Here is a 24,862-nt window from a genome sequence, read left to right as displayed (position 1 = left end):
ATCCTCGGCCTCATACACAGACTGGCCTCAGAGTGTTGTCTCAGCCTCGGCCTCAGTCTCAAGCTCAGACTCAGTCTCACCTCAGAGTGTTGTCTCATCCTCTGCCTCACACACAGACTGGCCTCAGAGTGTTGTCTCAGCCCTGGCCTCAGTCTCATGTCAGCCTCGCCTCAGAGTGTTGTCTCAGTCTCTGCCTCAGACTCAGTCTCGTCTCAGAGTGTTGTCTCAGCATTGGCCTCAGACTCAGTCTCGTCTCAGAGTGTTGTCTCGGCATTGGTCTCAGTCTCAGACTCAGACTCGCCTCAGAGTGTTGTCTCAGCCTCGGCCTCAGTCTCAGTCTCGTCTCAGAGTGTTGTCTCAGTCTCTGCCTCAGACTCAGTCTCGTCTCAGAGTGTTGTCTCGGCATTGGTCTCAGTCTCAGACTCAGACTCGCCTCAGAGTGTTGTCTCAGCCTCGGCCTCAGTCTCAGTCTCGTCTCAGAGTGTTGTCTCAGTCTCTGCCTCAGACTCAGTCTCGTCTCAGAGTGTTGTCTCGGCATTGGCCTCATTCTCAGACTCAGACTCGCCTCAGAGTGTTGTCTCAGTCTCTGCCTCAGTCTCAGAGTGTTGTCTCAGTCTCTGCCTCAGTCTCAGAGTGTTGTCTCAGTCTCTGCCTCAGTCTCAGAGTGTTGTCTCAGCCTCGGCCTCAGTCTCAGAGTGTTGTCTCAGTCTCTGCCTCAGTCTCAGTCTCGTCTCAGAGTGTTGTCTCAGTCTCTGCCTCAGTCTCAGTCTTGTCTCAGAGTGTTGTCTCAGTCTCTGCCTCAGACTCAGTCTCGTCTCAGAGTGTTGTCTCAGTCTCTGCCTCAGTCTCAGTCTCGTCTCAGAGTGTTGTCTCAGTCTCTGTCTCAGTCTCAGTCTCGTCTCAGAGTGTTGTCTCAGTCTCTGCCTCAGTCTCAGTCTCGTCTCAGAGTGTTGTCTCAGTCTCAGTCTCAGACTCAGACTCGTCTCAGAGTGTTGTCTCAGCCTCGCCTCAGAGTGTTATCACAGCCTCGGCCTCAGTCTCAGACTCGCCTCAGAGTGTTGTCTCAGTCTCTGCCTCAGACTCAGTCTCGTCTCAGAGTGTTGTCTCAGCATTGGCCTCAGTCTCAAGCTCAGACTCAGTCTCACCTCAGAGTGTTGTCTCATCCTCGGCCTCATACACAGACTGGCCTCAGAGTGTTGTCTCAGCCTCGGCCTCAGTCTCAAGCTCAGACTCAGTCTCACCTCAGAGTGTTGTCTCATCCTCTGCCTCACACACAGACTGGCCTCAGAGTGTTGTCTCAGCCCTGGCCTCAGTCTCATGTCAGCCTCGCCTCAGAGTGTTGTCTCAGTCTCTGCCTCAGACTCAGTCTCGTCTCAGAGTGTTGTCTCAGCATTGGCCTCAGACTCGCCTCAGAGTGTTGTCTCAGTCTCTGCCTCAGACTCAGTCTCGCCTCAGAGTGTTGTCTCAGCCTCGCCTCAGAGTGTTGTCTCAGTCTCTGCCTCAGACTCAGACTCGTCTCAGAGTGTTGTCTCGGCATTGGCCTCAGTCTCAGACTCAGTCTCGCCTCAGAGTGTTGTCTCAGCCTCACCTCAGAGTGTTGTCTCAGTCTCTGCCTCAGACTCAGTCTCGTCTCAGAGTGTTGTCTCGGCATTGGTCTCAGTCTCAGACTCAGCCTCGCCTCAGAGTGTTGTCTCAATCTCTGCCTCAGACTCAGTCTCGCCTCAGAGTGTTGTCTCAGCCTCGCCTCAGAGTGTTGTCTCAGTCTCTGCCTCAGACTCAGTCTCGTCTCAGAGTGTTGTCTCGGCATTGGCCTCAGTCTCAGACTCAGACTCGCCTCAGAGTGTTGTCTCAGTCTCAGTCTCGTCTCAGAGTGTTGTCTCGGCATTGGTCTCAGTCTCAGACTCAGCCTCGCCTCAGAGTGTTGTCTCAGTCTCAGTCTCAGACTCAGCCTCGCCTCAGAGTGTTGTCTCAGCCTCGCCTCAGTCTCAAGCTCAGACTCAGTCTCACCTCAGAGTGTTGTCTCATCCTCTGCCTCACACACAGACTGGCCTCAGAGTGTTGTCTCAGCCCTGGCCTCAGAGTGTTGTCTCAGTCTCTGCCTCAGACTCAGTCTCGTCTCAGAGTGTTGTCTCAGCATTGGCCTCAGACTCGCCTCAGAGTGTTGTCTCAGTCTCTGCCTCAGACTCAGTCTCGCCTCAGAGTGTTGTCTCAGCCTCGCCTCAGAGTGTTGTCTCAGTCTCTGCCTCAGACTCAGACTCGTCTCAGAGTGTTGTCTCGGCATTGGCCTCAGTCTCAGACTCAGTCTCGCCTCAGAGTGTTGTCTCAGCCTCACCTCAGAGTGTTGTCTCAGTCTCTGCCTCAGACTCAGTCTCGTCTCAGAGTGTTGTCTCGGCATTGGTCTCAGTCTCAGACTCAGCCTCGCCTCAGAGTGTTGTCTCAATCTCTGCCTCAGACTCAGTCTCGCCTCAGAGTGTTGTCTCAGCCTCGCCTCAGAGTGTTGTCTCAGTCTCTGCCTCAGACTCAGTCTCGTCTCAGAGTGTTGTCTCGGCATTGGCCTCAGTCTCAGACTCAGACTCGCCTCAGAGTGTTGTCTCAGTCTCAGTCTCGTCTCAGAGTGTTGTCTCGGCATTGGTCTCAGTCTCAGACTCAGCCTCGCCTCAGAGTGTTGTCTCAGTCTCAGTCTCAGACTCAGCCTCGCCTCAGAGTGTTGTCTCAGCCTCGCCTCAGAGTGTTGTCTCGGCATTGGTCTCAGTCTCAGACTCAGCCTCGCCTCAGAGTGTTGTCTCAGCCTCGTCTCAGAGTGTTGTCTCGGCATTGGTCTCAGTCTCAGACTCAGCCTCGCCTCAGAGTGTTGTCTCAGCCTCGTCTCAGAGTGTTGTCTCGGCATTGGTCTCAGTCTCAGACTCAGCCTCGCCTCAGAGTGTTGTCTCAGCCTCGCCTCAGAGGGTTGTCTCAGCCTCGGCCTCAGGCTCAGCCTCACCTAACTCACCTCAGCATGGGGCAGGAATTATTCCTAGACATCAACCTGATCTTTTTTCTCATCCACCCTCTACCTCCCATCACACATCTATTCAGACACCAGACAGACAGGAAGATACTACTCATGCCCCATCTGCCTTTAACATGCATTGTTGAAGGGTTTCTCTAAGTCACTTGTCTGAGTAATGTCAGGGTTTAGAATAACTGTTCAATGTTGTGAATCCAGGGAGCCCAAAAGTGGAATGATGCAATCCAACCAGTTTTTACTGCCCCACGTTGGGAACATAACAACAACATGACATAACTGTTTGCTGTCTACATGCACTTCCGCAACAACAAAATGCCAGCTTGAATGTTGACTAATTTCCTTTAACGGAGTCTTTTTTTACAGATGTTTTAATGATCAGAGATTTCTTTAAAATAAAATTGGGCATAAAAACAAACTGCTTCTCAGGATCACCCAGAAGTGCCAGAAATGCATTGTTGTGCAACGACTCTGCCAAGTCATTGTGTTTGGAGTAGCTTTACATTTTCCAAAAACCTATTAATGGGAGCATAAATCTACAAAACAACCTGTTTATCTATTCATAACTCAGCCAGTTCCTCCCATGAGGAGGTTAGTGTGTTAAGTGTGGGGCGGCGGCAGCCTATGTTCATGTGTGTGTGTGGTATGGGCACCCTTCACTTTTAATCAGTTTGAGTGATTACTGTAAGCCTTAGCTGTATGGTAAGGGCTGAGGGGACCACTAGGGAAACAGGGCCAGGCCCCCATTATTGGTTATTGTTCTCCCCCACATGGAGAGGCAGAGAGGGAGACTACTCTCCTGTGTGAGTTTGTAGCAAAGCCCACGGATAAATAGCAGCTTTAATGTAATCCCTATAAAATCCTATTCACTCTGCAACTCCCTCTCTCTCCCTTTCTCTTTGTCTCTCTCCCCCTCTCCCAGTGAGCACATTAAATGGTTAACCGTGGAGGTGTAAACCACAAAGAGACCGGGCTAACTGTTGGGAGCGTGAGAGCGGTGCTTCCACGTGTGTGGTTAGCCTCCACTGAGTCCTGCGACACGAAGGGAGGGAGACCTGCTCTTAATCTGCTCTCCCCTTTCTCTCTCTCCCTCCCTCTACCCCTCTCTCTCTCTCCCTCACTCTATCCCCCTCTCTCTTTCACACTGCTCCCAGGCATATAATCTCCCCCACTCTGTCACCTCTCTCTCCCCACTGCCTGGCATTCAGTGTTGACAGCTCCACAGTGGGAATGGGTTTATCTATCAGGAGCCCCTCTTTCCCCCTCTCACCTCTGGACTACATTCAGACAGCGTAGGAAGAGAAATGGGTGGAGTGAGAGAAGGAGAAGGAGAATTAAAAAGGGGGAACACTCACAGAGTCTGAAGCCCTGGGTCTTTGCCGGCTGATGCTGCTGCTGGTTCTCACTGTAGACGGTGGTGGTGTCACCCTTCTCACAGCTGTTGTAGCAGCGGCCGCCACTGCACACCCTCCGACACACCATGGGGGTGAAGACAATCTTGATGCGGTCAAGGCTGGAAGTGAGGTTGGCCCCTGGAGCACAAAGACACACAGAGACCTGGGTGAACAGGAGCAGCGCTGCTCTGGAGAAGAGCTGCATCTTTAATGGACGACAGACAGACACAATCCCCGGACCTGCTGCCTCGTCAGCCCAGCAGAAGGGGAGGTTTATATGAGTTTGAGTGTGTTTGGACGTGTGTGTGTGTGTTTATGCGTGAGTGAGTGTGTGTGCCAGTGTCTGGGCAATGGCACGGTGCAGCTGAAAGGAGGATGTGTCACTGGGCATGCCTGTGGAGGGGTGGGTGGGTGGGGGGGGAATCTAGTTAAGCATGGGGGCTGGCCTCGAAGCCTTTGTCATTGGGATAAGGTGTTCTAGATGTGTGAGTAAACCTTGTGTAATGGTGGGAAGCTGTTCAACACCCATTTCCCTGGTAGGATGGAAAAACAAGAGAAACTTGGACAGCAGACAGCTTTACAGAGGGCACTGTTCTGTTCTGAGAGGGTTGGAGGGGAGAGGAGTAGGTCATTAAAAGGTTTTGTTTTTGGAGGTTTCTGGTGGTGGGGGGCGGTTCTGTCGGGTGTGACCTGTCATGGATCCAAGGTGACAGTGAGGACCGTGGTGCCTCCCCCCTCCTCCCACCTCCCTCTCTGGGTCTACAGAGAGGGAGCAGGGCTGTCCTGTGTCTGCACACTGGAGACGCTCCAGAGCATAGAGTGGAGACGGCTAACCCCCCAGGCACACGGCTGGGATATCAAACGTCTGTCGCTCGTGTGATGAAAACCACAGGGAGGGGAGGGAGGGAAGAGAAGGCAGAGGGAGGAATGGAGAAGAGAGGAGCCTGGGACAGAGCCAACAACACTTTCCCCCCCAAATCTAATGTTACATTTAGTGAAGACAGAAACTCACTGTGTGTCATACATGTCATTTTTCTTATATTTCCCCTTCTTTTTTTGTCAAAGCAGGGCAATAAAGCAATAAAGAACCATTGTATCATCTCGGGTGAAACAGGTCATTACCTGCTGGCGCCACTGCATTGTTGGCGTGGCCATTGGTGGTGGGTCTGTGGCCGTTACTTGAGTGTCCGTTGGCGTTCCCAATGTCATGTCCGTTCCCATTAGGCAGAGCGTTGGATGTGATGGGGCCAGTGGACGATGGGTATCGCTTGACGGTGCGAGACATCCCAGTCTGCTGAGGAGACGATGAGTCGGCTGGTCCTCGCCTCACCTGGGTCCTGGTAACGAGACAGATGACACCAGACCCTTCAAACCTCTCCCTCAACAACAGTCACTAAACATACACGACCAACATACAGAAAACCAGCGTATAATCCACTTACACATGGTCAACATGTTGAACCTAACACCGCATGTCTGAGAGAGTGTGAAAGACAAACAGCATTATGTCTGTCTTAGGTCATAGCATTACTTAGTTTATTTTATACATGAGATTCCATGTTTTTTTTAGATAATTGAATCAAGAATATCATATCGTACTTAGGCCCTATAGTGATCCACTTACTCACATCTGTTGCAAGTCAGGGCAGCATGTGTGTAGCAGAGTTGGTTATGTTTCCACTTGCCACTGCAGAAATATGTATTCAATGTTTATGTATTTCTATTAGTTGGTGTTATGTCATTGGCTACACTTGCAGATAGGGGGAGATTGCGAAACGTCGCTTCTTCCCAGTCTGATTTTGACATGCAAACAGTAGGTCATTTTCTGAAATATTAGACTAGTAAATATCTATTTACGTATTTACAATGTGTACGAGTTCACTATGTACATTTACGGACAAATACAGTGCCTCCAGAAAGTATTCACACCCCGTGACCTTTTCCAAATGTTGTTGTGTAACTAGCCTAAATGTTTACAAATGAATAACAAATGAAAAGCTGACATGTCTTGAGTAAATAAGTATTCAACCCCTTTGTTATGGCAAGCCTAAATAAGTTCAGGACTAATAATGTGCTTAACAAGTCACATAATAAGTTGCATGGACTCCCTGTGAGCAATAATAGTGTTTAACATGACTACCTCATCTTTGTATCCCACAAATCTATCACAACACATCACTTAGAACTACTCTTCATATTTTCTAGCATCGGTATGCTTGTCATCGGCAAGGACTAAAAATAAACGGAATAGAGCTAAGCACAGGCAAAATCTGAGATGAAAACCTGGTTCAGTCTGAACCTGGTTCAGACAAATTCACCTTTCAACAGGACAATAACCTACAATACAAGGCCAAACTATACAGTGAAGTTGCTTACCAAGACGGCATCGAATGTTACCGAGTTACAGTTTTGATATAAGTCAGCTTGAAAATCTAAGGCAAGACTTGAAAACGGCTGTCTAGCAATTATCAACAACGAAATTGACAAGAACTTGAAGAATAATAAAAATAAAATTGAGACTCTCAGCTGTAATCACTGGCAAAGGTGATTCTAACAGGGGTGTGAATACTCATGTAAATGAGATATCTCTGCATTTCATTTTCAATACATTTCTAAAACATTACAAAAACCCATTTTCACATTGTCATTATGGGGTATTGTGTGGAGACGAGTGAGATTTTTTGTTGTTGAATTGAATCAATTATGAATTCAGGCTGTAACACAACTAAATGTGGAATAAGTCAAGGGGTGTGAATACTTTCTGAGTGCACTGTATATATGTGGACAGTACATGTTAGATATTAGGGGCTTCCTGTGATGTGCTTTTGTATGTTTTTGATGTAAAGGGGAGTTAGCTTGCATACTCGAGATATAATTTTTTAGGCCTTGCTAATGTATTGATATTCACATTATTATTACATTCTAAAATATTTCAGAATAATGTGGTAAATGCCTAAATAGATTGGATGCATGAATGGCCATTTTTCTGTAACCTATGTGGCCCACACACATAATAAAGTAGTGAACAGCACGGTAGCATTAATCTCATCATTTGAATCTCACCGTTGCTGTTTTTATAATGAGAAAGTGACACAAAAACCAGGTTCCCTTTTTATTGGAAGGATTTGTATGGAAAGTCAAGTTGAAGCCGACATTAGATGTTGTCGTCCTACTAATAACCACGCGTGGTTTTAACGGATCAAAAATGAAATCACGGATAATTATAAAGGAGCAGGAGAACTTATAAATTGGCTACAATAATTACAAGGACTTTTCTAGCACCACATTTAGGAAATGTCTGATTTTCAAGGTAGGCCTATTCTATTTACATTTCTGAGCTCCAAATTCAAGTTCAAGTTGGCAGCCCCTTGTATTGTTTTAAAATTGCAGGTCTAACATGGAAAACAAAATGCATTTGTCATGTTTTTTCATTAACAGATCATATTGTGAATAAGCACACTAGGCTGTGTAATTTGTTCTCATTATATCCAGAACAATGTATAGGAATAGTGTTGGGTGTTGCACAATAGTCGATCCTACACAACTGCGCACAGTAGACTCGATGTCAAATCCCAGGCACAAAAACAACTGAAAACATGAACACAATACCTTCATGCTTTCTCTGTTAAATCTAACGAGACCCTGCTGTAAATCAAGCAGACAAGAAGAAATGATCAACATCAAACCGTTAGGGATATTAGATCCAACATGGATCCAGGCACAAATGAGACAAAATATTTTGGACATTCCTCCTGGACACCTTCTTTCAAGCACTGTTGTTGCATCGCATGCACTATCACAACCATAGCAACCATGCAGCACCCCCTGAAAAATGCATACAAAAATGTATAATTCATAAAAAATATTAAATAAATATATATATATATATATACAGTACCAGTCAAAAGTTTGGACACATCTACTCATGAAAAGGTTTTTCTTAATTTCTTACCATTTTTACATTGTAGAATAATAGTGAAGTCATCAAAAATAAAAATAAAACATATGGAATCTAGTAACCAAAAAAGTGTAAAACAAATCAAAATATATTTTACATTTGAGATTCTTCAAAGTAGCCACCTTTTGCCTTGATGACAGCTTTGCCCACTCTTGGCATTCTCTCAACCAGCTTCATGAGGAATGCTTTTCCAACCGTCTTGAAGGATTTCCCACATAAGCTGAGCACTTGTTGGCTGCTTTTCCTTCACTCTGCGGTCCAACTAATCCCAAACCATCTCATTTGGGTTGAGGTCGGGTGATTGTGGAGGCCAGGTCAACTGATGCAGCAGTTGATGCAGCACTCTCCTTGGTCAAGTAGCCCTTACACAGCCTGGAAGTGTGTTTTGGGTCAAGGTCCTGTTGAAAAACAAATGATAGTTCCACTAAGCACAAACCAGATGGGATGACGTATCGCTGCAGAAGGCTGTGGTAGCTATGCTGGTTAAGTGTGCCTTGAATTCTAAATAAATCCCTGACAGTGTCACCAGCAAAGCACCCCCACACCATCACACCTCCTCCTCCATGCTTCATGGTCAGAAACACAAATGCGGAGATCATCCGTTCACCTACTCCATGTCTCACAAAGACACAGTGGATGCAAACAAAAATCTCCAATTTGGACTCATCAGACCAAAGGACAGACTTCTTGGCCCAAGCAAGTCTCTTCTTTTTATTGGTGTATTTTAGTAGTGGTTTCTTTGCAGCAATTCAAACATGAAGGACTGATTCACGCAGTCTCCTCTGAACAGTTGATGTTGAGATGTGTCTGTTACTTGAACTCTGTGAAGCATTTATTTGGGCTGCAATCTGAGGCGCAGTTAACTCCAATGAACTTATCCTCTGCAGCAGAGGTAACTCTGAGTCTTCCTTTCCTGTGGCAGTCCTCATGAGAGCCAGTTTCATCATAGTGCCTGATGGTTTTTGCGACTGCACTTGAAGAAACCTTTAAATTTCTTGAAATTTCTGGATTGACTGACCTTCATGTCTTGAAGTAATGATGGACTGTTGTTTCTTTTTGCTTATTTGAGCTGTTCTTGCCATAATATGAACTTGGCATTTTACCAAATAGGGCTATCTTCTGTATACCAACCCTACCTTGTCACAACACAACTGATTGGCTCAAACGCATCGAGAAGGAAAAAAATGCCACTTTGTTTTTACAAGGCACACCTGTTAATTGAAATGCATTCCAGGTGACTACCTCGTGAAGCTGGTTTAGAGAATGCCAAGAGTGTACAAAACTGTCATCAAAGGCAAAGGGTGGCTACTTTGAAGATTCTCAAATATATAATATATTTTGATTTGTTTAACACTTTTTTGGTTATTACATGATTCCATATATGTTATTTCACAGTTTTGATGTCTTCATTATTATTCTACAATTTAGAAAATAGTTTAAAAAATCCAGAAAAACCCTGGAATGATGTGGACACACAAGGTGTGTCCAAACTTTTGACTGGTACTGTATATGAAAAACAATAATTCTCCCCAACATAAAGGCCCAAATAATAAATATGATTGCAAACTCGAATGCTTCAAACCGAAAGAGTCAACTTACCTTGATACTCAAAACCTAAATCGATACTGTCATTAGCGGGGGAGCACGTTATGGAACACACAGAGATAATTGACAATCTGAGCGCCGCCATGGATCGCGTTGTCCAGAATATGGATCGCTGGGAGAGAAAGGGAGTTTTTCCAGCGCCTCCACCAACACAACCGGGGTCTCCCCTGAGTGCCCTTTCCCCGCCTGAACCCAGCAGGATCCATTTATCCCAGCTCCATCGGACCTTGAGAAGAGTTACGCCCTCGTCTCGTGCCTCACCGGGAAGGCCCTGGGGTGGGCCAGCGCTGTGTGTGGAGAAGAGGATGCGGCGTTGGACCATTTTGAGGAGTTCACCCGCCATTTCAGGACAGTATTCGACATGTCCATCATGCTGGGCAACATGCTGGCTACTCGTGGACATCTAGATCGGGGTCTGGTTGTTCCGTCCTCCCGCACACTCTCTCCTGTACCCATGGAGTTGGGAGGGATGGTGCGCAGGGAGACCTGAGGGGGTTCCCGCTCGAGCACCATATGTGGTCGCAGAGGTCACATTGCTGGTCGGTGCCGGGTTGGTTCCTCTGTGAATCAAGGCAGCAGGCAGGGCACTCTGGCGTCACCCCAGGTGAGTAGGCACCATTCTCATTCAGAGCCCACTGTTGCACATATGTTTGTCTCTTGTCACTTTCCTGAATTTTCCCCACGTTCCCAGTATTTCCCCGCGCTAGTAGATTCAGGCGCAGCTGGGAATTTCATGAATAAAAGTTTAGCTCATAGTTTAGGGATCCCCATTGTTCCTGTGGATATGCCTTTCCCCGTTCATGTCTTAGATAGTTGACCATTAGGGTCAGGGGTTATCAGGGAGGCCACCGCTCCTTTGAGTATGGTAACGCAGGGGGGTCGCAAGGAAAAGATTAGTCTTTTCCTTATTGATTCTCCTGCGTATTCTGTGGTGCTAGGCCTACCCTGGTTAGCTTGTCTTAACCCCACTGTTTCTTGGCCACGGACGGCTCTCATGGGGTGGTCGCGAGAGCGCTCAGGTCGGTGTTAAGGGGTTTCCGTTGGTGCTACTACGGTGGAAAGTCCAGACCAGGTCTCCACCGTGCGCATTCCCCCAGAATATGCCGATTTGACTCAATTACCACCCCATTTCACAGGAGTCACGTGTATCCCCTGTCGCCAGCGGAGACGGTGGCTATGGAGACATATGTCTCCGAATCCCTGCGTACAATCCCTACCCCTGGGTACATTCAGCCCTCCATTTCACTCGTCTCCTCGAGTTTATTTTTTGTGAAGAAGAAGGGTGCGGGTTTGGTGTTTGGTGGCGCCGTTAGTGTGGGAGCTGGACATTGACATTGAGCGGGCGTCACGTGCAGAGCCCTCTCCCCCTCAGTGTCCAGCTGAGCATCTGTACGTTCCGTCTGCTGTCCACGACCGACTGATCTATTGGGCCCACACCTCACCCTCCTCTGTTCATCCTGGGACAGGTCGGACGATGCGCTGTCTTGATGGGAGGTACTGGTGGCCCACTTTAGCTAAGGACGTGAGGATTTATGTTTCCTCCTGCTCAGTGTGCGCCCAGTGCAAAGATCCTAGACACCTGCCCAGAGGTAAGTTACAACCCTTACCCGTTCCACAACGGCCGTGGTCGCACCTGTCGGTGGAGTTTTTAACTGATCTTCCACCTTCACAGGGTAACACCACGATCCTGGTCGTTGTGGATCGTTTTCTAAGTCCTGGCCTCCCTTTGCCCGGTCTCCCTACGACCGGTCTCCCTATGACCTCAATTTGATCCGCCTGACTTCCCTGCCACCTATACACACAACTCTTACAAGATATCCCTGCGTGTTTGTTATTAGCAGTACTATAGATAGCCCTGCGTATTTATTATTATTAGTACTGTAGATAGCCCTGTGTATTTATTATTATTAGTACTGTAGATAGCCCTGCGTATTTATTATTAGTAGTAGTACTGTAGATAGCCCTGCGTATTTATTATTAGTACTGTAGATTGCCCTGCATATTTGTTAATATTAGTAGTATTGTAGATAGCCCTGCATATTTATTATTAGTAGTACTGTAGATAGCCCTGTGTATTTATTATTAGTAGTATTGTAGATAGCCCTGCATATTTATTATTAGTAGTACTGTAGATAGCCCTGTGTATTTATTATTAGTAGTATTGTAGATAGCCCTGCATATTTATTATTAGTAGTACTGTAGATAGCCCTGCGTATTTATTATTATTAGTACTGTAGATAGCCCTGCATATTTATTATTAGTAGTACTGTAGATAGCCCTGTGTATTTATTATTAGTAGTAGTACTGTAGATAGCCCTGTGTATTTATTATTAGTAGTACTGTAGATAGCCCTGTGTATTTATTATTATTAGTACTGTAGATAGCCCTGTGTATTTATTATTATTAGTAGTACTGTAGATTGCCCTGCGTATTTATTATTAGTACTGTAGATTGCCCTGCATATTTGTTAATATTAGTAGTATTGTAGATAGCCCTGCATATTTATTATTAGTAGTACTGTAGATAGCCCTGTGTATTTATTATTAGTAGTATTGTAGATAGCCCTGCATATTTATTATTAGTAGTACTGTAGATAGCCCTGTGTATTTATTATTATTAGTACTGTAGATAGCCCTGTGTATTTATTATTATTAGTACTGTAGATAGCCCTGTGTATTTATTATTATTAGTACTGTAGATAGCCCTGTGTATTTATTATTAGTAGTACTGTAGATAGCCCTGTGTATTTATTATTATTAGTACTGTAGATAGCCCTGTGTATTTATTATTATTAGTACTGTAGCCCATCGTGTATTTGAATATATTATATTTCATTTCATTTTCTCTGGTCATAGGAACAACATGAATTTTTGCATGAGGCTGATGAGTTGCGACTCGACTTTCGCCATCAGGTGAAAGACGGTGTCCCCTCTCTCTGGTCAGTCTCACCGGAGGAAAGGAAGGAGAGAGCTGGGAATGTGAGAGGCAGACCCTCTGCTGCTCTCTCCCTCTGCTTGCTGAGCCTAATGTTGTGTTCAAAACAGCTTGGAACTCGGAAATCTCCGACTTCCGACTTCAGTCCGTCCAAGACAACTATGAACTCAGGGGGAAAAAAGAGATCTGAACAGGAAAAATCGTTTTGTCGAGTTTTGAAATAAAGCTTGAGTTTTGAAATACTATATGGTCTGATAATATTGGCAGGCGAGTCATTTAGCCAATATGCTGTGGTAATGTATTAGGCCTACTGTACAAACCTAATTCTTACATAACTATTTTTATTAGGTTCATGTAAAAAAATAAAAAAATAAATGTATGTCATGTATTAAAAAGATTCTGAGCGGTAGATTTCGGCTTGCATTTTGACTGAAAAAATGGTTTAGCACATAAAACGTGGTAACTAACTACAATGACCATAATCCATTGGGCATCTACTTGTCCGGTCTGTGTATCATTTACGCCTGCTATGGAAGAGACAACAATGCGTGATTGCGAGGGCATATTGTCACGCCCTGGTCTATATTTATTATGTTATCTTCATTTATTGAGTCAGGCCAGGGTGTGACATGGGTTTATTTGTAGTGTGTTTCGTCTTGGGGTTGTGTGGGGTGTATAGATTAGTCTATGGCTGCCTGAGGCGGTTCTCAATCAGAGTCAGGTGATTATCGTTGTCTCTGATTGGGAACCATATTTAGGTAGCCTGGGTTTCACTGTGTGTTTGTGGGTGATTGTTCCTGTCTCTGTGGTTGTTGCACCAGTCAGGGCTGTTTCGGTTTTCGACGTTTGTTGTTTTGTATTGTTCGTGTTCTTCTTTATTAAAGATGTATCGAACGAACCACGTTGCATTTTGGTCCGATCCTTATTCCACCTCTTCGTCAGAGAAGGAGGTAGAAGAAAGCCGTTACAGAATCACCCACCACAAACGGACCAAGCAACGTGTCAACGGGCAGGAGCCACAGGAGAAGCAACAAAGGCAGCAACAGCGATCACAGGACTTCTGGAATTGGGAGGAGAAATTGTTCGGAGAAGGACCCTGGGATCAGCCTGGAGAATATCGCCGCCCCAAAGAAGAACTGGAGGCGGTGAGAGCTGAGAGGCGCCGGTATGAGGAGGCAGCGCGGCGACGCGGATGGAAGCCCGAGAGTCAGCCCCAAAAATTTCTTGGGGGGGGCTCAGGGAGAGTGTGGCAGAGTCAGGAGTCAGACCTGAGCCCACTCTCTCTGTTTATCGTGAGGAGCCAAGGAGGAGACCAGAACCGGGGTTGGAGGTGAGCGAAGCAGAGACTGTGAAGGAGTTAATGGGGAAATTGGAGGAGAGAGAAATGAGGGAGTTGCCGTGTTGGTGCTTTTTGCATGGAATTCGCCCGGCGGAACGTGTCAGGGATTTGATGGCACCTGGGTCAGCGCTCCATACTCGTCCTGAGGTGCGTGTTAGTCGGCTGGTGAAGTTGGTGCCAGCCTCACGCACCAGGCCTCCTGTGCACATCCCTAGCCTTGCACGTCCTGTGCCAACACTGCTCTCAAGATCTCCAGTACGCCTTCACGGTCTAGCCCATCCTGTGCCACCTCCACACACCAGCCCTCCGGTGGCAGCTCCCCGCACCAGGCTTCCTGTGCGTGTCATCGGCCCAGTACCATCAGTGCCAGCACCACGCATCAGGCCTACAGTGCGCCTCGCCTCTCCTGTGCTGCCGGAGCCTCCCGCCTGTTTAGCGCTGCCAGAGCCTTCCGCCTCTACAGCGTTGCCGGAGTCTCCTGCCCGTTTAGCGCAGCCAGAGCTGCCAGTCTGCATGGAGCAGCCAGAGCTGCCAGTCTGCATGGAGCAGCCAGAGCTGTCAGTCTGCATGCAGCAGCCAGAGCTGCCAGTCTGCATGGAGCAGCCAGAGCTGCCAGTCTGCATGGAGCAGCCAGAGCTGCCAGTCTGCATGGAGCAGCCAGAGCTGTCAGTCTGCTTGGAGCAGCCAGAGCTGCCAGTCTGCTTGGAGCTGCCAGTCTGCATGGAGCTGCCAGTCTGCATGGAGTTGCCAGTCTGCATGGAGTTGCCAGTCTGCAAGGAGCTGCCAGTCTGCAAGGAGCTGCCAGTCTGCAAGGAGCTGCCAGTCTGCATGGAGCTGCCAGAGCTGTTAGTCTGCATGGAGCAGCCAGAGCTGTCAGTCAGCATGAAGCAGCCAGAGCCGTCAGGCTGCCAGGATCCGCCAGTCAGCCAGACTCTTCCAGATCTGCCAGTCAGACAGACTCTTCCAGATCTGCCAGTCTGCCAGACACTTCCAGATCTGCCAGTCAGCCAGACACTTCCAGATCTGCCAGTCAGCCAGACACTTCCAGATCTGCCAGTCAGCCAGACACTTCCAGATCTGCCAGTCAGCCAGACTCTTCCAGATCTGCCAGTCAGCCAGACTCTTCCAGATCTGCCAGTCAGCCAGACTCTTCCAGATCTGCCAGACTCTTCCAGATCTGCCAGTCAGCCAAACTCTTCCAGATCTGCCAGTCAGCCAGACTCTTCCAGATCTGCCAGTCAGCCAGACTCTTCCAGATCTGCCAGTCAGCCAAACTCTTCCAGATCTGCCAGTCAACCAGACTCTTCCAGATCTGCCAGTCAGCCAGACTCTTCCAGATCTACCAGTCAGCCAGACTCTTCCAGATCTGCTAGTCAACCAGACTCTTCCAGATCCGCTAGTCAACCAGACTCTTCCAGATCTGCTAGTCAACCAGACTCTTCCAGATCCGCCAGGCAGCCAGGATCTGCCAGAACTGCCAGCCAGCCAGGATCTGCCGGATTCAACTGCCTGGCTGGGCTTCCTCTCAGTGCTGGGCTTCCTCTCAGTGCTGGGCTTCCTCTGTCCCGAGCTGCCCCTCTGTCCCGAGCTGCCCCTCTGTCCCGAGCTGCCCTTCTGTCCCGAGCTGCCCTTCTGTCCCGAGCTGCCCCTCTGTCCCGAGCTGCCCCTCAGTCCAGTGGGGTTCTGGGTGAGGACTACTAGGCCATGGTCCGCGGCGAGGGTGGACATTCCTAGGACGCGAGGAGGGGGGACTAAGACATTCATAGAGTGGGTTCCACGTCCCGAGCCGGAGCCGCCGCCATGGACAGGCGCCCACCCGGACCCTCCCTATTGTTTTGATGTGCGTCCGGGAGTCCGCACCTTAGGGGGGTTCTGTCATGCCCTGGTCTATATTTATTATGTTATCTTCGTTTATTGAGTCAGGCCAGGGTGTGACATGGGTTTATTTGTAGTGTGTTTCGTCTTGGGGTTGTGTGGGGTGTATAGATTAGTCTATGGCTGCCTGAGGCGGTTCTCAATCAGAGTCAGGTGATTATCGTTGTCTCTGATTGGGAACCATATTTGGGTAGCCTGGGTTTCACTGTGTGTTTGTGGGTGATTGTTCCTGTCTCTGTGTTTGTTGCACCAGTCAGGGCTGTTTCGGTTTTCGACGTTTGTTGTTTTGTATTGTTCGTGTTCTTCTTTATTAAAGATGTATCGAACGAACCACGTTGTATTTTGGTCTGATCCTTATTCCACCTCTTCGTCAGAGAAGGAGGTAGAAGAAAGCCGTTACACATATAGATAGCAGCTGACGCTTCTCAAGGTATCTCTACCTGAAAATACATGATCAAAGTGATTGACAGTTCATAAAAGTATTCCTTATTTACTTTGAAGAACTAAAAAGTAGTTATTTTGTCAGACAGCAGCTCTATAACGATGAGATGGTGACTTGGAATGAAATAGTAAAGTCAGGAAGTAAAACAAATGCAATATACACAACAACTAACAGTAAAGTAATGTGAATGGTTGCTAAGTGATAAGCAGTAATGGACAGTCACTACCATCGTGGGACTTTTATTCATTGTTTATTCTGTGTTACAGCATTCAACCCACATAATGCATTGTTCATTTAATTAAAAAATAAATAATTTTAACTGAAATAAAAAAGTGAACATTTTTTAGCATTCAGCAATTACGTGAAAAACACTCATAATTTCCCTTTGGATCCATCTGCACCTGTCTGACTTACAGAAGGGCATCAGCCCGAGTGTAAAACAGAGCTATAAGAACTATGAAAAACTGTGTGGAATAACAAAACAACCACACTGCCTTTGTGTGGGAAGCCTGTTTCTGCCTGTGCTGTCAGCATTTGAGTTGGGCTAATTACAAACCTTGATTAAGCTAAGTAGCCAATATTTATTTTATTTAACCTTTATTTAACTAGGTAAGTCAGTTAAGAACAAATTATTATTTGCAATTATGGCCTACCAAAAGGCAGAAAGGGAAAGGCCTGCTGTGGGGATGGGGGATTATCAATGATAATATATATATATATATATATATATAGATAGAACAAAACACACATCACAACAAGAGACAACACAACACTACATAAAGAGAGCCCTAAGACAACAACATAGCAAGGTAGCAACACATGACAACACAGCATGGTAGTAACACAACATGGCAGCACAAAACATGGTACAAACATTATTGGGCACAGACAACAACATAAAGGGTAAGAAGGTAGAGAGAACAATATATCACTCAAAGCAGCCACAACTGTTAGAGTGTCCATTATAGAGTCTTTGAATGAAGAGATTGAGATAAAACTTTCCAGTTTGAGTATTTGTTGCAGCTTGTTCAAGTTGCTTGCTGCAGCGATCTTAAAAGACGAGCGACCCAGTGATGTGTGTGATTTGGGGACCTTTAACAGAGCGTGACTGGCAAAGAGAGCAATCATTTGTCTGATTCTCCGTAATAATGGTCTGATGAGACATAAGTATTCACACCCCTTCGCTGTGACATTCCAAATTGAGCTCAGGTGCATCCAATGTCCTTTAATCATCCTTGCATGTCACTACAACTTGATTGGAGTCCACCTGTGGCCAATTCAATTGTTTGGACATGATTTAGAATGAAACACCTGTCTATATAAGGTCCCACAGTTGAAGGTGCATGTCAGAGTAGAAACTATATCATGAAGTCCTAAGGATCTGGCTGTAGATTGTGATGAAGCATATATCTGGGGAAGTGTATAAAACAATTTCTAGTGTTGAAAGTTTCCAAGAACACAGTGGTCTCCATCATTGGGAAATTGAAAAAAAAATGAAACCACCCAGATTCTGCCTAGAGCTGGCCGTCCAACCAAACTGAACAACAGGGCAAGAAGGACCTTGGTCAGAGAGGTGGCCAAGAACCCAGTGATTACTTTGACAGAACTACAGAGTTCCTTGGCTGAGAGAGGAGTACCTGCAAGAAGGCCAAAAGTTTCTACAGCACTACACCATTCTGAACTTCATGGGAGAGTAGCCTGACGGAAGCCACTCTTGAAATGAAGTCACATGAGAGCATGCCTGGAGTTTGCAAAAAGGCACGTTAAAGACTCAGAGCATGAGGCAAAATATTCTGTGGTCTGATGAGACAAACATTTTACTCTTTGGCCTGAATGCAAAACACTATGTCTGGAGAAAACCAGGCACAGCTCATTACCTGTCTAACACCATCACTACTGGGAAGTATGGTGGTGGATAGTGATGCTTATCAGTGGCAAGGACAGGGAGACTGGTAATGATAGAGGGAACAATGAAGGAGCCAAATACAGGCAAATCCTTGATGAGACCCTACCCCAGAGTGCCAATGACCTTAGACTGAAAATGTACGTTCCAACAAAACAATGATCCCAAGCATACAGCCAAAGCAAAGCTGCAATGGCTCCAGAACAAGAATTTGAAAGTCCTTGAATGATATAGAACAAGGCCTGTACACTGTTAAACCTCCCAATTCACAGATTTATAGACACTGATTCAATCTGAAACGGATCTTCGTCATGTCAAACAAACAAAGTGCTCACATCCCAAAATATCCACATTTCACTTCACATGACCATTACAGACATGACGCATGGTGGGTGCCAAAACAAATCTTTAATCTAATCATTTAATAACAATGAGATGGGTACATGTAGTAGTTCCAGAAAATAATATATATTTACAAAATGACCAAGTGGGTAAACTGGAAGGCAAGACCAATCAAAGTGCCATATTCATATAAGAAATGGTCTGATATCAAACCTCTAGGAGACATGGTACAAAATCGGTGAATCCAATACAATTCTCTTCCCAACAATAGATGATCAGTATCTCCCCCCTCCTAGGAGACTTACCATGTTCGATGCCAATGTGTCTCAAAGAGCTAATGTTGTGACGAGCCTCCATGAAATGCGCAGCCACAGGGTTTCTCTGGTCAAGGGTCCTGATATTACTCCTGTGTTCTGCTATCCTTGTTTTCAGAGCTCGTTTTGTTTTTCCTATATAGCATAGACCACAAATACACTTAGACCACAAATACGCATAGACCACAAATACACTTGATCAGGTATATTACTTTTTTTAACAGAATAATGATGCCCTTAAATCTTAATGGTCTTTACGAACATTGTGCATTTGTTCGTAAAGTTACACTGGGTACATCCGCCACATCTATAGTTATTGTCGAGCACTTGTCTAGAAAGGTACTATGTGGCTCTGGTGGAAGATCAGACCTCACCACCATTTGACTGATGTTGGGGGCGAGTCTGAAGATAACCCGTGGGGGTTCTTTAAACGTCTCTTCCAGTTGTAGATCAGTGCGCAAGATGTGCCTGTGTTTTTTAATGATGTGGTTGAACTGTTTACCAAGTGAAGGAAGCATTGAACGTGTTGGTCAGGATGGTGGGGAGGTTTGGGTGTGAGGCTGTCATCCTGGGTCATATTTTCATAACGTTCCCTTGCGTCCTGCAGCCATTCCTCTGGGTAACTCCGCTGTCTGAAACGCTCATCCAGATAGTCGGCTTGTTTGTCATTGTCACTGTGTGTTACAAATCCTGCGTATGCGACTGTATTGAGAATTCCTGTCCGTCGGCTTCCTGTATGGATCCATGCTATACCCCGCCCCCTCCCCCTTAATCAAAATGTCCAGAAAACTTGCTTCATGTGCATTAAAGGTGAATGGGCATTTCAAATGTTCACTGCTTGTATTGATGAAAGAGTGGCTGAAAATCCCATTCTTCTCAAACAACCCCACATACAGATCGGCATAATGCCGTGCCATTTTACTACTCATAGCAGTTCCCTTCTGTTGAATGTACATCTCATTTTCAAACATAAAAAAGTTCTTAGAACAATCTCAGCAAGTCTAACAATACAGTTAGTGCTAGGGAGTGTGCCAGTGGGTTGTTGACTAAGACAGTGTGCCAGTGGGTTGTTGACTAAGACAGTGTGCCAGTGGGTTGTTGACTAAGACAGTGTGCCAGTGGGTTGTTGACTAAGACAGTGTGCCAGTGGGTTGTTGACTAAGACAGTGTGCCAGTGGGTTGTTGACTAAGACAGTGTGCCAGTGGGTTATTGACTAAGACAGTGTGCCAGTGGGTTGTTGACTAAGACAGTGTGCCAGTGGGTCGTTGACTAAGACAGTGTGCCAGTGGGTTGTTGACTAAGACAGTGTGCCAGTGGGTGGTTGACTAAGACAGTGTGCCAGTGGGTTGTTGACTAAGACAGTGTGCCAGTGGGTTGTTGACTAAGACAGTGTGCCAGTGGGTTGTTGACTAAGACAGTGTGCCAGTGGGTGGTTGACTAAGACAGTGTGCCAGTGGGTGGTTGACTAAGACAGTGTGCCAGTGGGTTATTGACTAAGACAGTGTGCCAGTGGGTTGTTGACTAAGACAGTGTGCCAGTGGGTTGTTGACTAAGACAGTGTGCCAGTGGGTTGTTGACTAAGACAGTGTGCCAGTGGGTCGTTGACTAAGACAGTGTGCCAGTGGGTGGTTGACTAAGACAGTGTGCCAGTGGGTGGTTGACTAAGACAGTGTGCCAGTGGGTTATTGACTAAGACAGTGTGCCAGTGGGTTGTTGACTAAGACAGTGTGCCAGTGGGTTGTTGACTAAGACAGTGTGCCAGTGGGTTGTTGACTAAGACAGTGTGCCAGTGGGTCGTTGACTAAGACAGTGTGCCAGTGGGTGGTTGACTAAGACAGTGTGCCAGTGGGTTGTTGACTAAGACAGTGTGCCAGTGGGTTGTTGACTAAGACAGTGTGCCAGTGGGTTGTTGACTAAGACAGTGTGCCAGTGGGTTGTTGACTAAGACAGTGTGCCATTGGGTTGTTGACTAAGACAGTGTGCCAGTGGGTGGCTGACTAAGACAGTGTGCCAGTGGGTTGTTGACTAAGACAGTGTGCCAGTGGGTCGTTGACTAAGACAGTGTGCCATTGGGTTGTTGACTAAGACAGTGTGCCAGTGGGTGGCTGACTAAGACAGTGTGCCATTGGGTTGTTGACTAAGACAGTGTGCCAGTGGGTGGCTGACTAAGACAGTGTGCCAGTGGGTTGTTGACTAAGACAGTGTGCCAGTGGGTTGTTGACTAAGACAGTGCGCCATTGGGTTGTTGACTAAGACAGTGTGCCAGTGGGTTGTTGACTAAGACAGTGTGCCATGGCTTCTAGGCCTCCCTGGTGGGGGATATTAGTATACAGTGATTCAAGCAAGCCATAAGCATCTCCCCATGGATATTGTGCAATGTCTTGAGGGTGTTGATCATGTCCGTAGAAGCGCGTACATATGCTGGGCATGACACCACATTGGGTTTTAGAACTACATCTACAAAAGCAGAGATATTTTCAGTCAATGAGGCTGAAGGCCACAATAGGTCTCCTTGGTGTCTTATCCAGTCGTCTGTGGATTTTTGGTAAAGCATAAATAATGTTCCTGATTGGGACGTCTCCACTTTCCACAAAAGACTTCAGCTTGCAGTGATCTCATCTTTGAACAGTAGTGTGGGGTCACGTGACAATTTGTTTGTTTCTGAGTTCTTGGCTGATTTATTTTGATTTTACCCATGATATCAACCACAGAGGCACTGAGTTTGAAGGTAGGCCTTGAAATACATCCACAGGTACACCTCCAATTGACTCAAATGATGTCAATTAGCCTATCAGAAGCTTCTAAAGCCATAACATCATCTTCTGGAATTTTCCAAGCTGTTTAAAGGGACAGTCAACTTAGTGTATGTAAACTTCTGACCCACTAGAATTGTGATACAGTGAATTATAAGTGAAATAATCCGTCTGTAAACAATTGTTGGAAAAATTACTTGTGTCATGTACAAAGTAGATGTCCTGACCGACTTGCTAAAACTATAGTTTGTTAACAAGAAATTTGTGGAGTGGTTGAAAAACAAGTTGTAATCACTCCAACCTAAGTGTATGTAAACTTCAGACTTCAACTGTATGTTTAATCAATTTTAAATTCAGGCTGTAACATTTTTGAATAAGTCAAGGGGTATGAATACTTTCTGAAGGGACTGTATGTGGTTTCCAGACACACACACCTTCAGTCGGGCACAAACGAACACAAACACACAGTGAATATGCGTCACGTGACGTCCATTTCTCCCCAAACAAAGGGACAGATTGTTTGGTACAAACATTTCTCGTGAAATTAACTAGGAATATGCTATCGCTAGTCCCATCAAACATTGTGCTTGATATATTGACTGAACATACACCAGAGTCAAATTACCTTTACCATTTATTTAGAAATGCTTAGCATTGTATTTATTTTGTTTGGATTAGCCAACTTGCTACTTACCATCGCTGTGTGAACTGTCTTGAGTAGCTTCCTATGTGAGTGCACACCAGCCAGCCAAGGTTAGCTTTAGCTACAGGATGCACACCTACCAATAATCTGTTTCTCCCTTTTCGGGGTGTTTTCATTGTTTATCATTAACGCTCATGTTTATGCTAATACAACTTCATTGTATCCTGGAATTGAGAATTCTCAGCAATTTAAAGTGTGAATGGTTTATGTCAGATGAGGGTAGGTCCTTTTAGGATACCTATGCTCCTCATTCTTGGAGAGCCAGAGAGGATGGAAAACCCTCTTTGAGCTGCTTGTCTAGGTAACATGCTGTTACTTTCTGCCATACTCAGATGAGGTTATCAGCGATTAGCCTTGTGTTTGAGGGTTTTTTGATTATCATCGAGTCGAGATAATTTAACTATTGGCCAAGTAAGTTTGTTTTTCAAGTTCATTATTGTTGTCAACCATGTTTCATAACTATTCTGTATTTGTATATTTGGTACATAAATCATTAGATCCAGTCTAAATAACACCTATTTTTACACCTGATCCTCTGACTCCATCGGAACTATCTTAAAACACACACAGCGCCTCAGGTGTTCTGAACAGCTCAAGACTCAGCATGCAAACCACATTCCTGCTGCCAGCGTAACAAGACACTTAGTGAAAAGGAGAAATAGAAACAAACAACATTTGATATTGGTCCTTCAGAAAGACCACAAGCACCTAGCTGACAGCTGTTGACCCAGTAGTTCCTGACACTACTAGAGACCCTCTCTGTAGGAAATGACATTGGGGAAACAAGATGTGCTTGTATCAGTCATCAATCAGAGGAGCGGTGCTGTGGCCAGCCCAGTCCAGGACCTTATGTTTTTTCCCCCGTTCCTGAGTGTGTTACACCTGGCCAGCACCCATCCTGCCTCACTTCACTTCCTGGGCCAGGCCAGATGTTTCGCTCCCAATCGCAAACTATTTCCTCACAGCATTTGGATCAGGGGGTGGAGGGGGCAGCTCATTCTGTACGTTTGATGTCATCATTACTACTTCAAGGAGTTGGGAGGATTCCCGGCCCGCCATGTTATGGGTGAATGAAAAGCTATTTGAGGCTCTGCCAAGATTACGTGAAACATGCTTCAATGGAAGACGTAAAAAATCAGTATTGAATAATATACTATGACATTTTAATTAAATCAGTCTCTGCCACGAAAGGGAGGGAGAGCCACATTATCGTCATGATGGTGAGGAACAAAGACAGCAATGAGAAATTATTGAATTAGTGGAAACACATTTATTGAATTTGCACTTGCCTTCCACAGTCCAATATAGAAACACAGGCTTGTGTCTGATGTCGCCACTCACACACAGACAAGTGTTCCTGAAATCTATGGATCAGGCACATAATATGAGCCTGGCTGGTGGCTCTTAGTGAGCTGTAAATAGGGCTCCACAACTAACACCCGACTGAACAACTAACAACGAATTACCAGCTGAACTGTCCCCAACCCTCATTAGACCCTAAACACTTGAGTACTTGATGATGGGAGTTATCATGTGAAACCAAATAATTACACTTTTCACTCAGCAAATGAAATGACAAAAATCTCAGCGCCATACTAAAGGAACGTGTGTTTGCATGCGTGTGATATGTGATGTAAGGTTGTATAGTAACATACCTCGTTGTCATAACAAATGAAAATACACTCCAATTCTGGCTTTACCTAAGTTTACGCTATGCTTTCACCCTTCAGTTACAGTACACTGCAGGTTGTGAGATCCGGAGGGCGACAAGGCCTGGTCTGAACTGTCTTAACCCATTCCCAGCAAGGCCTGCTTCTACATTACAGCATTATCAGTGTAAATCAAAACTCTGGCGGATCTCAGAGGACCTTAAACACACAAGACAATCTATGCTCAAACACCTGATGAAAGCCCTGGGATGATTAGCAGGGAATCGTTCCGAGCCAGAAGCACGGCTTGGCAGTGACTGCTTCCGTTCATCATTCCACTTATGTGGGAGAGAATTAGAAGTTATCACGTCTGGGAAATCACTAATCACTGCAACATTCTAGTCCTGCTTGATAGAAACACACATATTGTACCCCTTCCAAAGCATTACACTGAATGCCTACAATTATTTTGGCAAGGGGTTGTTATATGCTGTATCTTCAAACCCATTTCAGCATTACGACACAGATATAACACGTCTAATAAAAAGTGACAGACAATGTGATTGGCTGCTCCTGACGTGTCCTTTGACAATAATAAGAGAGGGCTTAGGGGCCAATTAGGGGTCATCCCTGCGGATAGTACTGC

General features: G+C 45.9%; 1 protein-coding gene across 2 annotated transcripts in view; it reads right to left on the bottom strand.

The window, feature by feature from the left end:
• LOC135525885 (latent-transforming growth factor beta-binding protein 2-like) overlaps positions 1-24,862 on the bottom strand; it is a 149,831-nt gene that overhangs the window by 72,387 nt on the left and 52,582 nt on the right. For both annotated transcript variants that reach the window (XM_064953837.1, XM_064953838.1), the window contains exons 4-5: positions 5,521-5,735; positions 4,360-4,536 (exon numbers count right to left, since the gene is read on the bottom strand). In XM_064953837.1, coding sequence (XP_064809909.1) covers positions 4,360-4,536; positions 5,521-5,735 — 392 coding nt within the window. The remainder of the gene's footprint in view (positions 1-4,359; positions 4,537-5,520; positions 5,736-24,862) is intronic.

Source organism: Oncorhynchus masou, chromosome 32 (assembly GCF_036934945.1).
Source record: "Oncorhynchus masou masou isolate Uvic2021 chromosome 32, UVic_Omas_1.1, whole genome shotgun sequence".
NCBI classification, from domain to species: Eukaryota; Metazoa; Chordata; class Actinopteri; order Salmoniformes; family Salmonidae; genus Oncorhynchus; species Oncorhynchus masou.
Note: the sequence above shows the minus strand (reverse complement) of the source record. Positions and strands in the feature narration are given on the sequence as shown.